The sequence below is a fragment of the Balaenoptera physalus genome (genome assembly GCF_965194825.1).
Source record: "Balaenoptera physalus genome assembly, chromosome: 13".
NCBI lineage: Eukaryota > Metazoa > Chordata > Mammalia > Artiodactyla > Balaenopteridae > Balaenoptera > Balaenoptera physalus.
Window position 1 is genome coordinate 92,749,498 of NC_138892.1, and position 15,147 is coordinate 92,764,644.

The window sequence follows — 15,147 nt, forward strand, 5'->3', positions numbered from 1 at the left end:
AGGATGGCTCGCTCTGGACAAAGCCAGCTGCCATGTGACGAGAGGCACGTAACCCGGTGGAGAGGTCCACATGGAGAGAAACCAACTGGCCAGTCCCAACTTGCTAGCCATGTGACCCTCCATCCCCAGCTTCCAAGCCCCAGCCAACATCAAACTAAAACCTCATAAGACACCCTGAGCCAGAACTGCCCTACCGAACAGCTCCAGAATTCCTGCCCTGCAGTAACTGTGGATGACAAGAAATGGTTACTGTACAAAGGTCTGGAGTGATTTGAAGTCACAGGGGATCCTCCTCATCTGATTAGGTTACAGTTTAACTTATTTTGTATAACTGTTTTGGTCAGTGGCAGCTGCAGTTGATAAACAAGCATCTCCTGTCTTGCAATAGGATGGGTTTACGGGACGAGACTGATATTAGCAACAACTGATTTGGCTGTACAGTAGTAATGACTGCTGTGCTGTATTTCTTCAACAGTAACTTGACACTTGCTGGGCGGAAAGCTGTGTGCCAGATGATCAAAGTAGTTGATTTCTACAATCTGGCAGATGACCCACAATAACAGTTACATCCAAAAAACAATCCTTACTTCACTTCTATTCTTGCCTATGTGAATCTCACTGTTTCCCAAGGCAGTATTTTTAAACCCTGGTCTGACCCATTAGAGGATAATGAAATGCAGTTAATGGGATGCTTTCTGCCAGCACTTTAAAATAAATGACACAGAATGACACAGAAGAGAAGGTACAGGTAGTAAGGGGAAAATAATTTTTCATTTCAGTTTTATATAAAGAAATGTATTTGTATGTGAACACTGGGTCATGTAACAATATGTATTTCTTGTTGTAGATAATGGTCAAAAAAGTTTAACACCAGTGACATAAAATGCCAAATACATTAACATCCTAGAAAACTAATGAGTCACCATACTCTCCCAGTTCTCACCATCTTGCTCTCCTTTTCCGACTTCTCTTCTGACTGCCTGTTAAAAACCTGGGCTTCACCGCTCATTTTGTTTTCACATTGATATTTTAAAATCCACGTGGAAATCGGCTTTTTCCTAACTTCAGTTCTGTCCATCTTGAGGGCTGGGAATAGGGAAGTCCCTTTTCCTTGGGGACATCCCTTTTGAAACACACTCAGTGGCTGTCTTGAAAGAGTAAGGCAAGCAAGAAGAGGAAGATTGCATAGGGAACCTGAAATGACCCTGAGATCACTGGGACTTCTGACCAAATGAATCACCTTCACTTTCCCAACATGCTAGAAATAATCAGATACGCTGGGCTTATAAGTTGATTTTTAACTCTGTAATGTCCCAGCAACAATTATATTTTCCACCCGGTGAATGTTCCCGTTGTTATTACTAATATGCAGTAGGTAAAAGCTCTCTGCTTTTATGACAAGGGCTGCAGACAGAGGACGTATCTTCCGTGCAGAAGTATCTTCCAGTGCTCTCTTCTGTAGTGCCTGGTACAGGCTTTGCATTAAGCTGATCAAAGAGTGAATGTTTTTTTTTAAAAGGCATTTATTTTGGTAAATAAAAAATAAATGTGGGGCTTCCCTGGTGGCACAGTGGTTGAGAATCTGCCTGCCAATGCAGGGCACACGGGTTCGAGCCCTGGTCTGGGAAGATCCCACATGCCGCGGAGCAACTAAGCCCGTGAGCCAGAACTACTGAGCCTGCGTGTCTGGAGCCTGTGCTCCGCAACAAGAGAGGCCGCGACAGTGAGAGGCCCGCGCACCGCGATGAAGAGTGGTCCCCGCTCGCCACAGTTGGAGAAAGCCCTCGCACAGAAACGAAGACCCAACACAGCCAAAAATAAATAAATAAATAAATAAATTTAAATAAAAAATAAAAAAATAAAAAAAATAAATGTATCCACTCAACGGATAATTCACTTACTAATTTGTAATGCTTCAAGAGGAAGGCATTATTATCCATGAGGAAGTTTTCCTAGCATTAAGGTAGTATTTCTACCACTGAAAATATAAATAATAGAGCAAAACATTTCTTAAAACTGTCTAATAGGAGGGAAGATTTCAAGATTACTCCAAAATGAGACAGGATGAACAAAAAAAGCTCAGGGTGATGAGGGTTATATTGTGAACTGATGATTTTCTTTCTATCAAAAACGCACAATGAAGCTTCAGAAAAGCTCTGGAAAAAATGATACTAAACAATAAAAAAAAAAAAAAGATACTAAGAGTAAGATTGAGGAGACCTTCAAGATGGCAGAGGAGTAAGATGTGGAGATCACCTTCCTCCCCACAAATACATCAGAAATACACCTACATGGGCTTTTCTGGTGGCGCAGTGGTTAAGAATCCGCCTGCCAGTGCAGGGGACACGGGTTCGAGCCCTGGTCTGGGAAGATCCCACATGCTGCGGAGCAACTAAGCCCGTGCGCCACAAGTACTGAGCCTGTGCTCTAGAGCCCACAAGCCACAGCTACTGAAGCCCGTGCACCTAGAGCCTGTGCTCTGCAACAAGAGAAGCCACCACAATGAGAAGCCCGCGCACTACAACGAAGACTAGCCCCCGCTCGCCGCAGCTAGAGAAAGCCTGCATGCAGCAACGAAGACCCAACTCAGCCAAAAATAAATAAATAAATTTAAAAAAAAAAGAGAAATACACCTACATGTGGAACAACTCCTACAGAAGATCTACTGAATGCTGGCAGAAGACCTCAGACCTCCCAAAAGGCAAGAAAATCCCCACGTACCACGGTAGGGCAAAGGAAAAAAGAAATAACAGAGACAAAAGAATAGGGACGGGACCTGCACCTCTGGGAGGGAGCTGTGAAGGAGGAAGGTTTCCACACACTAGGAAGCCCCTTCGCGGGCAGAGACTGCGGGTGGCAGAGGGGGGAAGCTTCAGAGCCACGGAGGAGAGCGCAGCCACAGGGGTGCGGAGGGCAAAGCGGAGAGATTCCCGCACAGAGGATCGGTGCCAACCAGCACTCACCAGCCCGAGAGGCTTGTCTGCTCACCCGCCGGGATGGGTGCGGGCTGGAAGCTGAGGCTTGGGCTTCGGAGGTCAGATCCCAGGGAGAGGACAGGGGTTGGCTGCGTGAACACAGCCTGAAGGGGGCCAGTGCGTCACAGCTAGCCGAGAGGGAGTCTGGGAAAAGGTATGGAACTGCCTAAGAGGCAAGAGACCATTGTTTCCAGGTGCACGAGGAGAGGGGATTCAGGGCACCGCCTAAACGAGCTCCAGAGACAGGTGCGAGCTGCGGCTATCAGCGCGGACCCCAGAGACAAGGATGGACCACTAACGCTGCTGCCAAGAAGCCTGTGTGCGAGCACAGGTCACTATCTGCACACACGCCCCCCGGGAGCCTGCGCAACACGCCACTGCCAGGGTCCCGTGATCCAGGGACAACTTCCCTGGGAGAACACACGGCGCGACTCAGGCTGTTGCAGTGTCATGCTGGCCTCTGCCGCTGCAGGCTCGCCCCACATGCCAATTATGACTACTGTACCCCTCCCTCTCCCCAGCCTGAGTGAGCAAGAGAGCCCTAATCAGCCTCTGCTTTAACCCTCTCCTGTCTGGGTGGGGAACAGATGCCCTCAGGTGACCTACACACAGAGGCGGGGCCAAATCCAAAGCTGAACCCCAGGAGCTGTGCGAACAAAGAAGAGAAAGGGAAATCTCTCCCAGCAGCCTCAGGAGCAGCGGATTAAGTCCCCACAATCAACTTGACGTACCTGCATCTGTGGAATACCTGAATAGACAACGAATCACCCCAAAACTGAGGCGGTGGGCTTTGGGAGTAACTGTAGACTTGGGGTTTGCTGTCTCTGCGTCTGATGTGTTTCTGGTTTTATGTTTATCTTAGTTTAGCTCTTAGTGCTTGTTATCATTGGTGGATTTGTTTATTGGTTTGGTTGCTCTCTACCTTTTTTAAAAAATTTTTTTCCCCTTTTTTCTCTTTTTGTGAGTGTGTATGTGTGTGTGGGTGGGTGGGTGTATGTTTCTTTGTGTGATTTTGTCTATTTAGGTTTGCTTTTACCATTTGTAATAGGGTTCTGTCCTTTTTTTTAAAGTTTTTGTTGTTGGTGTTTTTTTGTTTGTTTTTTCTTTTTACAAGTGTGTGTGTGTGTACGTCTCTTTGTGTGATTTTGTCTGTTTAGTTTTGCTTTTACCATTTGGTTTGAGGTTCTATCTGTTCATTTTTATGTTTGTTTGTTTGTTTTTTTCTTCCTTTTCTTCTGAGCTGTGCAGCTGGCAGGGTCTCGGTGCTCCGGCCTGGTGTCGGGACTGAGCCTCCAAGGCATTGGACCACCAGAGACCTCCCAGCTCCACATAATATCAATCAGCGAGAGCTCTTCCAGAGATCTCCGTCTCAACACTAAGACCCAGTTCCAACCAATGGCTAGTAAACTCCAGTGCTGGATGCCCCATGCCAAACAGTGAGCAACTAAACAGGAACACAACCCCACCCGTTAGCAGCGAGGTTGCCTACAAGTCATACCAAGTTCACAGACACCCCAAAACATATCACCGGACAGGGCCCTGACCACCAGAAGGTCAAGATCCAGCCCCACCCACCAGAACACAGGCACCAGTCCCCTCCACCAGGAAGCCTACACAAGTCACTGAACCAACCTCACCCACTAGGGGCAGACACCAAAAACAACAGGAACTACAAACCTGCAGCCTGTGAAAAGGAGACCCCCAAACACAGTAAGTTAAACAAAATGAGAAGACAGAGGAAAATGCAGCAGATGAAGGAGCAAGGCAAAAACCCACCAGACCAAACAAATGAAGAAGAAATAGGAAGACTACCTGAAAAAGAACTCAGAGTAATGATAGTAAAGATGATCCAAAATCTTGGAAATAGAATGGAGAAAATATAAGAAATGTTTTAAAAAGGACCTAGAAGAAATAAAGAGCAAACAAAAAATGATGAACAACACAATAAATGAAATTAAAAATTCTCTAGAAGGAATCAGTAGTAGAACAACTGAGGCAGAAAAATGGATAAGTGACCTGGAAGATAAAATAGTGGAAATAACTACTGCAGAGCAGAAAAAAGAAATAAGAATGAAAAGAACTGAGGACAGTCTCAGAGACCTCTGGGACAACATTAAATGCACCAACATTCAAATTATAAAGGTCCCAGAAGAAAAATAGAAAAAGAAAGGGTCTGAGAAAATATTTGAAGAGATTATAGTTGAAAACTTCCCTAACTTGGGAAAGGAAATAGTCAATCAAGTCCAGGAAGTGCAGAGAATCCCATACGGGATAAATCCAAGGAGAAACACGCCAAGACACATATTAATCAAACTATCAAAAATTAAAAACAAAGAAAAAATATTAAAAGCAGCAAGGGAAATACAACGAATAACATACAAGGGAATCCCCACAAGGTTAACAGCTGATCTTTCAGCAGAAACTCTGCAAACCAGAAGGGAGTGGCAGGACATATTTAAAGTGATGAAAGGGAAAAACCTACAATCAAGATTACTCTACCAGCAAGGATCTCATTCAGATTTGACACAGAAATTCAAACCTTTAGAGACAAGCAAAAGCTAAGAGAATTCAGCACCACCAAACCAGCTTTACAACAAATGCTAAAGGAACTTCTCTAGGCAGGAAACACAAGAGAAGGAAAAGACCTACAAAAACAAACCCAAAACAATTAAGAAAATGGTCATAGGAACATACATGTCGATAATTACCTTACATGTAAATGGATTAAATGCTCCAACCAAAAGACACAGACTGGCTGAATGGATACAAAAACAAGACCTGTATATATGTTGTCCACAAGAGACCCACTTCAGACCTAGAGACACATACAGACTGGAAGTGACAGGACTGGAAAAGATATTCCATGCAAATGAAAATCAAAAGAAAGCTGGAGCAGCAACACTCACATCAGACAAAATAGACTTTAAAAGACTATTAAAAAAGACAAAGAAGGACACTACATAATGATCAAGGGCTCAATGCAAGAAGAAGATATAACAATTGTAAATATTTATGCACCCAACATAGGAGCACCTCAATACGTAAGACAAATGCTAACAGCCATAAAAGGGGAAATCGACAGTAACACAATAATAGTGGGGGACTTTAACACCCCACTTTCACCAATGGACAGATCATCTAAAATGAAAATAAATAAGGAAACACAAGCTTTAAATGACACATTAGACCAGATGGACTTAATTGATATTTATAGGACAGTCCATCCAAAAACCACAGCATACACTTTCTTCTCAAGTGCACATGGAACATTCTCCAGGATAGATCATATCTTGGGTCACAAATCAAGCCTTGGTAAATTTAAGAAAAGTGAAATCATATCATTTATCTTTTCCAACCACGATGCTCTGAGACTAGATATCAATTACAGGAAAAAAAACTGTAAAAAATACAAACATATGGAGGCTAAACAGTATGCTACTAAATAACCAAGAGATCCCTGAAGAAATCAAAGAGGAAATCAAAAAATACCTACAAATGACAATGAAAACACGATGACCCAAAACCTATGGGATGCAGCAAAAGCAGTTCTAAGAGGGAAGTTCATAGCAATACAATCCTACCTCAAGAAACAAGAAAAGTGCTTGCCTCGGCAGCACATACACTAAAATTGGAATGATAGAAGATTAGCATGGCCCCTGTGCAAGGATGACACGCAAATTCATAAAGCGTTCCACATTTTTGATATATGGAAAATGTAAGAATTTAATATAGTCCCTTGATAATGTTTATTAAAAACTAATAGTAAAGTCAAGTATAAAGATTCCTTTACAAGTATATGATTGTTTTATTTAAAAAAAAAAGTTAAAGAAAGAAAAAGAAAAAAGAAACAGGAAAAATCTCAAAAAATAACCTAAACTTACACCTAAAGCAATCAGAGAAAGAACAAAAAAACCCCAAAGTTAGCAGAAGGAAAGAAATCATAAAGATAAGATCAGAAATAAATGAAAAAGAAATGAAGGAAACAATAGCAAAGATCAATAAAACTAAAAGCTGGTTCTCTGAGAAGATAAACAAACTTGATAAACCTTTAGCCAGACTCATCAAGAAAAAAAGGGAGAAGACTCAAATCAACAGAATTAGAAATGAAAAAGGAGAAGTAACAACTGACACTGCAGAAATACAAAGGATCTTGAGAGACTGCTACAAGCAACTGTATGCCAATAAAATGGACAACCTGGAAGAAATGGACAAATTCTTAGAAAAGTACAACCTTCCAAGACTGAACCAGGAAGAAACAGAAAATATAAACAGACCAATCACAAGCACTGAAATTGAAACTCTGATTAAAAATCTTCCAACAAACTAAAGCCCAGGACCAGATGGCTTCACAGGTGAATTCTATCCAACAGTTACAGTAAAGCTAACACCTATCCTTCTCAAACTCTTCCAAAACATAGCAGAGGGAGGAACACCCCCAAACTCATTCTAGGAGGCCACCATCACCCTGATACCAAAACCAGACAAAGATGTCACAGAAAAAAAAAAAAAACTACAGGCCAATATCACTGATGAACCTAGATGTAAAAATCCTAAACAAAATACTAGCAAACAGAATCCAACAACACATTAAAAGGATCATACACCATGATCAAGTGGCATTTATCCCAGGGATGCAAGGATTCTTCAATATATGCAAATCAATCAATGTGATACAATATGGTCAATGAAATAAATTCTAAAGGAAATAATCTCAATGTATAATATATTATCATCTATCCTTTTGCCGCTGCGGATTACAAACTTATTAATATATTAATTTCATGAGTCATATATGCAAAATAAGACCTTAAAGATAAACAAACATTATAGGCTATTATAGTTATTCCATGGAAACATGTATTCTAGGTTGGCTATTACCATAAGCATCAATAAAATTACATAGCTAGAAATATCATTTCTAATATGATTTATTTCTATAATGGTATTGAAACCATGACATGAAAACCAGATCAACAGAATTCTAATATTTTAAATTGTTTATATCCCCCCATATTTTCCTTTCCCATCCATTTACAATGCTGAAAGTAGCATTGCTGTACTTTCAAAATGAACATACCAACCTGAAAACAGATTTTACTTATGAAAACATGTATTAAGGTGGGATGGAAAACGGGGAGGAAAATTACTTGGGGGGAAGGTAGCAGAGAGGAGTGGCAACTTTAATCTTCCTTTCTAATTTTACTTCAAAGACCCGATGTTCTTAATACTAAACTAAGATTCTGTTCTAGACACTTTACTCTCAGCTCTGCTCACACCCGTGCTTAGTAACCTAGCAATGTTTAAACCTGCATATGCATGAGGTGGCCACACTTTCCTTACCACCCGATCATCTGTATTTCTGCCATTTTTCATCACAACCTTGTTGAGGCTAGCAGCGTTCTGACAGACTGTAGACCCAAAACGGTGCTCACTGCTCCAATTAAAGTATGTAAGCAATTTGACAAAGAACCTTTGAGAAATAAGCAGCCATCACTAAGCATCCTCTCTGCAGAAATACTTCTCACCACTGAGTGGCACAGAAACAGAAACAGATCACAGATTTTAAAAATGAAAATGTTTGCCTCACGTTCGTAAAAATTTGTTCTCATGAGACTCATTTCTAAGTGCTCCGTTTAAAAGCGTTAGCTTGGGAGCACTGAGAACTTATCGGCATTCACCCAGGGAAATGAAGAATGAAATTAAAGTGAAGATGAGCTGGTCTAATTTTTCAACCCTTTATTTCACTCTAAAACACTTCCATTTGAAGATTTACTAGTGTCTTCTTCGTATGGGCCCAAATTCCCTGACAGAGGCTCACAAACATGGGGTTGTAACACGTGGTGGCCCCCAGTGATTCTCACCTCCTGGTAGTCAAGCCCTACGCAGTCCTCTTGCCTCACCTGTAAGGCGAGGTCACTGAAGACACTGAGGCCTCCCTCTTGTTCTCTCTTGAATCGCTCACTCCGGGGGAAGCCAAGCACCATGACCTAAAGAGCTGTGGCCTCCCACCGATCAGGATGGACTTGGAAGCATATCCTAGCCTTAGCCAAGCGTTCAGGCGACTACAGCCCTGACCAACATCTTGACCGCATTCCCCTAAGAGACGGAGCCAGACCACCCAGCTAGGTCACTTCCGTAATTCCTGACTCTCAGAAACTCTGAGATATTAAATGCTTACTGTGTTAAGCTGCTAAGTCTCGACGTAGAGAGAACTAAGGTACAATACTTCTTTATTTTTCATCCATCACATGTACAACCAATTTGAAGCTCAGGAGGCCTAGAAATGTTAGATGCAGATAGGAAAACACTTTGCAGCCCAAATATGGAGGCAGAAAGTCAGATCTAGACACATCGAAAGCATGCCTTTTGTAATTCCATTTGAAAGACCTCACATGTGTAAACTGTTGCTACTGAAGCCCAGAATGCTGCTACACCAGAGAAGGCACCATTAGAGTACTGATAAAGGCTGTCATACAGAAGATGCTCATTACATGACTGACCAATCAGTGAATGAATAAACGCAGCAGGCATGAAAGAAATGGATGATGCCAAGGCTGATGAAGAGTCATAGCACACAGATCTTTATAATCACTTGTTTGCAATGTTTCTTTCAACCACCAGAGGGCAGGAATGGCACATTGTTCTTCTTTGACCCACTAGCACTTACAATGTCTAAAGCATGTAGAAGGAAAAAAATATACAAAGTCTGCACAAATGGAGGGACAGAGGAAGGGAGGATGCTTGTTCGTAAGTGGGAAGAGATTAAGTCTGACTATAATGTCTCAAAAAGCTTCTTGGAGTGTGAGCTGCATTAGAGTACAGGACTTCATATACTAATGCTAATTAGTGCTAATTCATAAATTACATAATTTAATACTAAATCATAAATGGTATTTTAGATAGGGAATAAAATAAAAAAGCATGGAGGCTGAGAACATCAGACCAATATCAAGGAACACATGACCAGAGCATAGGGAATGTGGTCTGGGACTCAATTTTAATCTAACCTTTTTACTCTTACTCGTTTTCTTCTACGTACTAACTAGAAATTAGTTGGTATTATTCTCTTATGAAATGTCTCTTTCTACAGAAAACAAGAAATTTAGTATACTGAATTCAGGCACATTCTCAGCTCTCCACAGGTGATTATAATCCAACTTTTTTGTTCTATGTAACCCAAACAAGCATCAGTGTGTGCCTGGGAGAAGCTCCATCCATGGCACGTGCAGTGCCCAGAAAGAAATAATTACCCTCTCTGTGGCCAGCCTCACTAACTCAACCCAGAGGGCAGATGTCACAATACCCTTGGAAATCTTTTTATCAGAGCAAGTACTTTCCAACTGCCCTAGTATTTTTAATGTTGCCTTCTAGTAAATAGTTTTTATTGAATTAAAATTTAGGGGGGAGGGAGGAGGGAAAAAAAAAATTTTAAATATCCATCATTTTCAACTGAATTGGAAGCCTACTCCTAATTACAAAATTAGCAAAACCATTTTCCTTTTCCTTCAAGTTACTTAGCTAGAGTCAGGGACGACTTCATATTTTATTTTATGTGGCCTTTGGCAAGTTATGTTGCTTTTATGGTTTATGGTCTTGATTCCTAGACCTAAGATTTATGGTTGGCAAGAATATTTATAAGCCTATAGAGACAGATAACGAATAAAATGGAATCCCAACATTTCCAAAAGGATATCCTTACTGAAAGAAGCTAAAGGAGATAAATGTGTTAACCCTCAATTAATCTAAAAGGCATTAATAAAAATGTCCCATTCCCCTCATCTACAATAAAAAAACAAAATGTTACACGTATGTTAGTAATAAAGATCAAACTGTCCCAAGAATGACCATTATAAATTTGTTAATGATAACAATACTGAATCTACATTTGTGGGGCAAATCTTACTGATAATAATTGAACAGAGTAAAGCATTTAATCTGTTCAGTGGGCCTCTACTCATCTGTAAACCCCTGAATCGTTTGCAGGATTTAAAATACGTAAGTACATAGTATTCTTCAGAGGAATGAGAGACTCTCTGGGCCTCAAATGACAGAAAATCCAATTCAAAAGAACTTAAACAAAAGAAGGGAAGTTTATTGGCTTAAAAAATTGAAAAGTCCAGGAATCGATCCAGAGACTCAACTCACACGATAAAGGGGTGTGTGTCTGTCTCAGCTCCACACCCCGCTCCCTCCCCGAGTCTCCTGTCCCATGAGGACAGCTCTGGGCTCACACCTTTACAGCTTCAAATCCAACCAAAGAGATTCTTTTCCTCCAGAGCTTCAGGAAAGTCCCAGGGTCAAGTCTCACTGGTCCAGTCACATCACGTGCACATTCCTAGGGTCAGGTGTGCATCAAACACAGGACAAGACCAGGCCTGAGAGCGAGCAGGGAGTTATTTCCTAAGGAAAATACGGGTTAGATTGTCAGGAGAAAGAGGACGATGGGCAGGCAACAAAATAAAGGGACGCCATCGACGTCCGTACACGGCTTCAAAGAGGCCCCTGGATGCCCTCTCCAGAGTCAAGAACCAGTGTAAAAAAGGCTTAGAGAAGAACATGCACATTTCTAAAACGTTACCTGAAATCTAAGCTTGCACGACACTGACTGGCGGCCTAACCACAGCCGGTGCCTTCCTCCTCCTCCTCACGTAGGGGCGCTGCACTCCCTCCGCAGACGCCCCGCCACCTCTTCCCGAAGCACCGGTCTGGCTTCTGACTCGGGGTTCCAGGAACCTCTCTGACTTTCTCAGGCATTCACTCCCCAGTTTCCTCCCCTCTTTTTCTACCTTATTCTGTCACTAATCTATCTTTTCTGTCACTTCTATTCAAATGAGTCTCAAATATTCACCTCCGGAGCAAAAAAAAAAAAAAAAAAAATCCTTAAAAAAATTCCACTCCCACATTGTAAAAAACCAAATATACACCTCAGAACCTAAGTACCGCGCCCCAAATACCCAAAACAAACATCTCCCCTTTAAAACCCAGCCCTTGCTCCCTCTCAGTCATCTGTGTGAGAAATACTCTGATCACTTGTGCTTCAGGATTCAGCTCAAACATCACATCTTCCTTCCGTGAAGCCGTCCCTCCCTGCTCCTGCCCAGGCTGGGGTACGTGCTTTCGGGGCACCCCGCCCGCTGTCACAGTATTTATCCCGTTTCATCGTAATGACTGGTGTGCTTCCTGAGTTCCCACCCCAGACTATAAACCAACAGCAAGGGCACAGCTGTGTCTTACATCTGTATCCAACAGGCCAAGCAGAGCGGCTGGTACATAGAAGGCTCCCAATGAATGTTTAATGAAAGGGAGAGAAAAGTTGAACTCTTATTAAAGATCTACACTTTTCCTGGTTTAAAATATTTACTACTTGCTAAAAAGGGTTGTCAGAAAAAAAAAAGTTTGGCTTTACTATTCCAACAGTCTGTGTCTTGGTAAGGTCTAGGCAAAAGACCACTACCAAAATTTATAAAACAACAAGTCAGGGAACAGAAACAGAATTAAGGTGAAAAGCCACTACTGTCTTCTTTCCTTTTTCTTAGTAATCCCCTAGCTTAAAAAAATAATAATGTTGGTAGATATTAAACACTAGGATACTGTTTTTTTTTCTCTCCGAGGGACTAATATGAACAGTCCATCGATAGGCCGAAGATGTGCTCGCTGCTGAGGCCGTAACAAATCCTTCCTTGTAGGTACCAAGCAGCTCAGATGGCCTTCTGAGGCAGACAGAGCTGACTGGGAACTCCATCCTTTCAACCCGAAGCCCCTGCTTCTTGGTGATGTTCCTCCTATCTTTAAAAGTGTCTTTAATGCTTATGACATGAATTTTGGCCTGAGAATACATTATTTTTTAGTTTTTGTGGCACTGAATGCATTGCTTAATGTCTCTGAGCCTAAAATGTCCTCATCTTTAAAATGGGACTAATAATACGTGTCTCACAGGGACGTTGACGAGACTTAAGTGAAGGAGAAGCCCCTGCAGCACAGCTGGTGCCCACAGTAAGGGCTGTGATAATGGTGATCGCAGTGCTGCCTGGCAGTCACAGGGGACACTAAGGTCGGCTGGCTCACTAGGCTGACGCCCCTACCCCCTTCCAGAGTCACTTGACCGCAGCTTTCTTGACTCTACTCCAGGGAGGTATTCTTCATCCTCATCTTGCTATACGTGTATTTTAAAACTAATTCATGCCTCCTCATGACTTTTAAACTTGTGCACAATTTTAAACAAACTTGCCCTTTGGACTCATTCATGGTGGTTTCTCCCCTTTTTAATCTCCTTCAAGTCAATCAAGTTTTGATGACATCTATTTTCATTAGTGTTTTTTAAATTTTAATAAGCAAGTTCCCTGTTTCATTGCTGTTCAGAAACTTAACTTTCAAAAGAAGTCGTAAACGTGTTTTATCTACGGTGAGATAACAAGAGCTTTATGACGGGGGCCCTTTAATATAATCCTCAACATTACTCTGTCTTTGGTTTTCTCCTTAGATTATTCACATCAACACGAAACAACTGCAATCTGTACTGTTTTTAGTACCATCACACATAACCTGAGAAACCTTATCCTACTCAACTCACCCTAGCCCTTGACGGCCAGCCCTACAAATAAAAAAGTTAAACATGCTACATCTGATATTTTACTTACAGGTGTTGGATTGTGTGGTCTATCTAACCCTTCTATTTATTTATTTTTGGTTTTGGGGTTTGTTTTTAAGACAAAATATTTCTGGTATTTTATTTCCTCTTCATTACTTGGATTTTGATGGAGATGCAAAGTGACACTGATTCAATGTAAAGTAGGCTTAAGAAGTTTGATGAGGAGAAGAAGAGTCCAGCTAATTCCACTTCATCTTGCTATGGACAGAGTACTCGAATTAGGATAAAAGTAAATTTCAACCGCTATTACTAATTATAAGCAAAACTACAAATCACGTACACATGTATTTCTTAAAACTACCCTGTACCACAGAAATTGTCATTCATTTTAAAGTTTCTGTATACAAAAATTTTGCAAGAAACTGAAGCTTTTTCCTTTTGGGGAAAGATCAACCTGTAAGAATACAACACAATCAAAACATTAAAAATGTCAGAACTATTTCTCTCACTGGCAATAATAACAGAAAGTAAGTAACAGCTTGGATGGAGAAAAACAAATCTGCTTCACAGCTCAAACTCCAGAAATGTAAAGAAAAAGTGCCCTCATCTGGCCAAAGAAAAAACTCTTAACATTTTAGGTGCTCATATTAATGCCTGTTCAAGTGTAATTTACAGGGCTTTAATTGGTGTATAAATAAATCTGAAGATTTAAAAAAATAAGTAGCAAGCCAACAGTATAAAATTTTTTTCTGCTTTTTACAAATATAACTATTTGCTGTTCAAAAACAACTATTTAAACCATAAAATATAAAGCAAATTATATAATATGTAGTCTCTCCCCAACCAGATATATTAGAAATGTATTAGGAAGAAAATAAATTGTTACCAGTCCTCTTATTTGCAAATCATTAATAATAAAATGGCACACATAACTTTACATTCTGATGACAAGGCGGATTAATGACCGCCATATGCTATTATCTGGAAAAAAATATCTTTGCACAACTTAAGAGTTCAGAATTTTCCTTCCTGAGTACTTCTAAAAACTAACATGCCACCTCAAGTTAAACTACTTATAGTATCAGATTGACATCTCTGCCAAACAGATCCAGTAGAGCCGCAAATGAAAATAAAGATTTCAGCATTGCTGTGACACTAACGTTACCAATGAAATGCTAGCGGCGAGTAATCCTGTCATTAACAGTAATGATGATGACAACAATAATAATAATAGTACTAGAAATTGCTTAAATGGTAGCAATTTGCAGGCACGGTGGCACTGCAGGGGTAACAGGGTACTTCCCCTCTAGAAATCCACGTCCTGATCACCAGAACTCGCCATTCGGTTACTTCAGTACCTTACATGGCAAAAGGGACTTTGCAGATGTGATTAAAATGGGGAGACAAGATGGAGAGATTGTTCTGGAGTAGCCGGATGGCCCGATGGAATCACCAGGGCCCTTAAACATGGAAGAGGGAGGCAGAAGAGTCGGGGGGGGGGGTGGTGGGACCATGCAAGAAGCCTGGGAGAGATGCAACACTGCTGGCTAATTTTTACAACAGTAAAGTGTGTCTAATTTTTAC

General features: G+C 41.2%; 2 protein-coding genes across 25 annotated transcripts in view; one reads left to right on the forward strand and one right to left on the reverse strand.

Annotated features, from left to right (window-relative positions):
- The window catches only part of LOC309641237 (uncharacterized protein), a 487,119-nt gene that overhangs the window by 192,122 nt on the left and 279,850 nt on the right, over positions 1 to 15,147 (forward strand). The window lies entirely within an intron of this gene.
- Positions 1 to 15,147, reverse strand: part of PLEKHA5 (pleckstrin homology domain containing A5) — a 236,905-nt gene that overhangs the window by 150,082 nt on the left and 71,676 nt on the right. Inside the window, exon 4 of one of the 24 annotated variants that reach the window (XM_082421049.1) lies at positions 3,032 to 11,350. The exons of the other annotated variants lie outside the window; for them this stretch is intronic. Coding sequence (XP_082277175.1) covers positions 11,317 to 11,350 — 34 coding nt within the window. The 3' untranslated portion in view covers positions 3,032 to 11,316. Of the gene's footprint in view, positions 1 to 3,031; positions 11,351 to 15,147 lie in introns of those variants that run through there. 24 annotated transcript variants of the gene reach the window in all.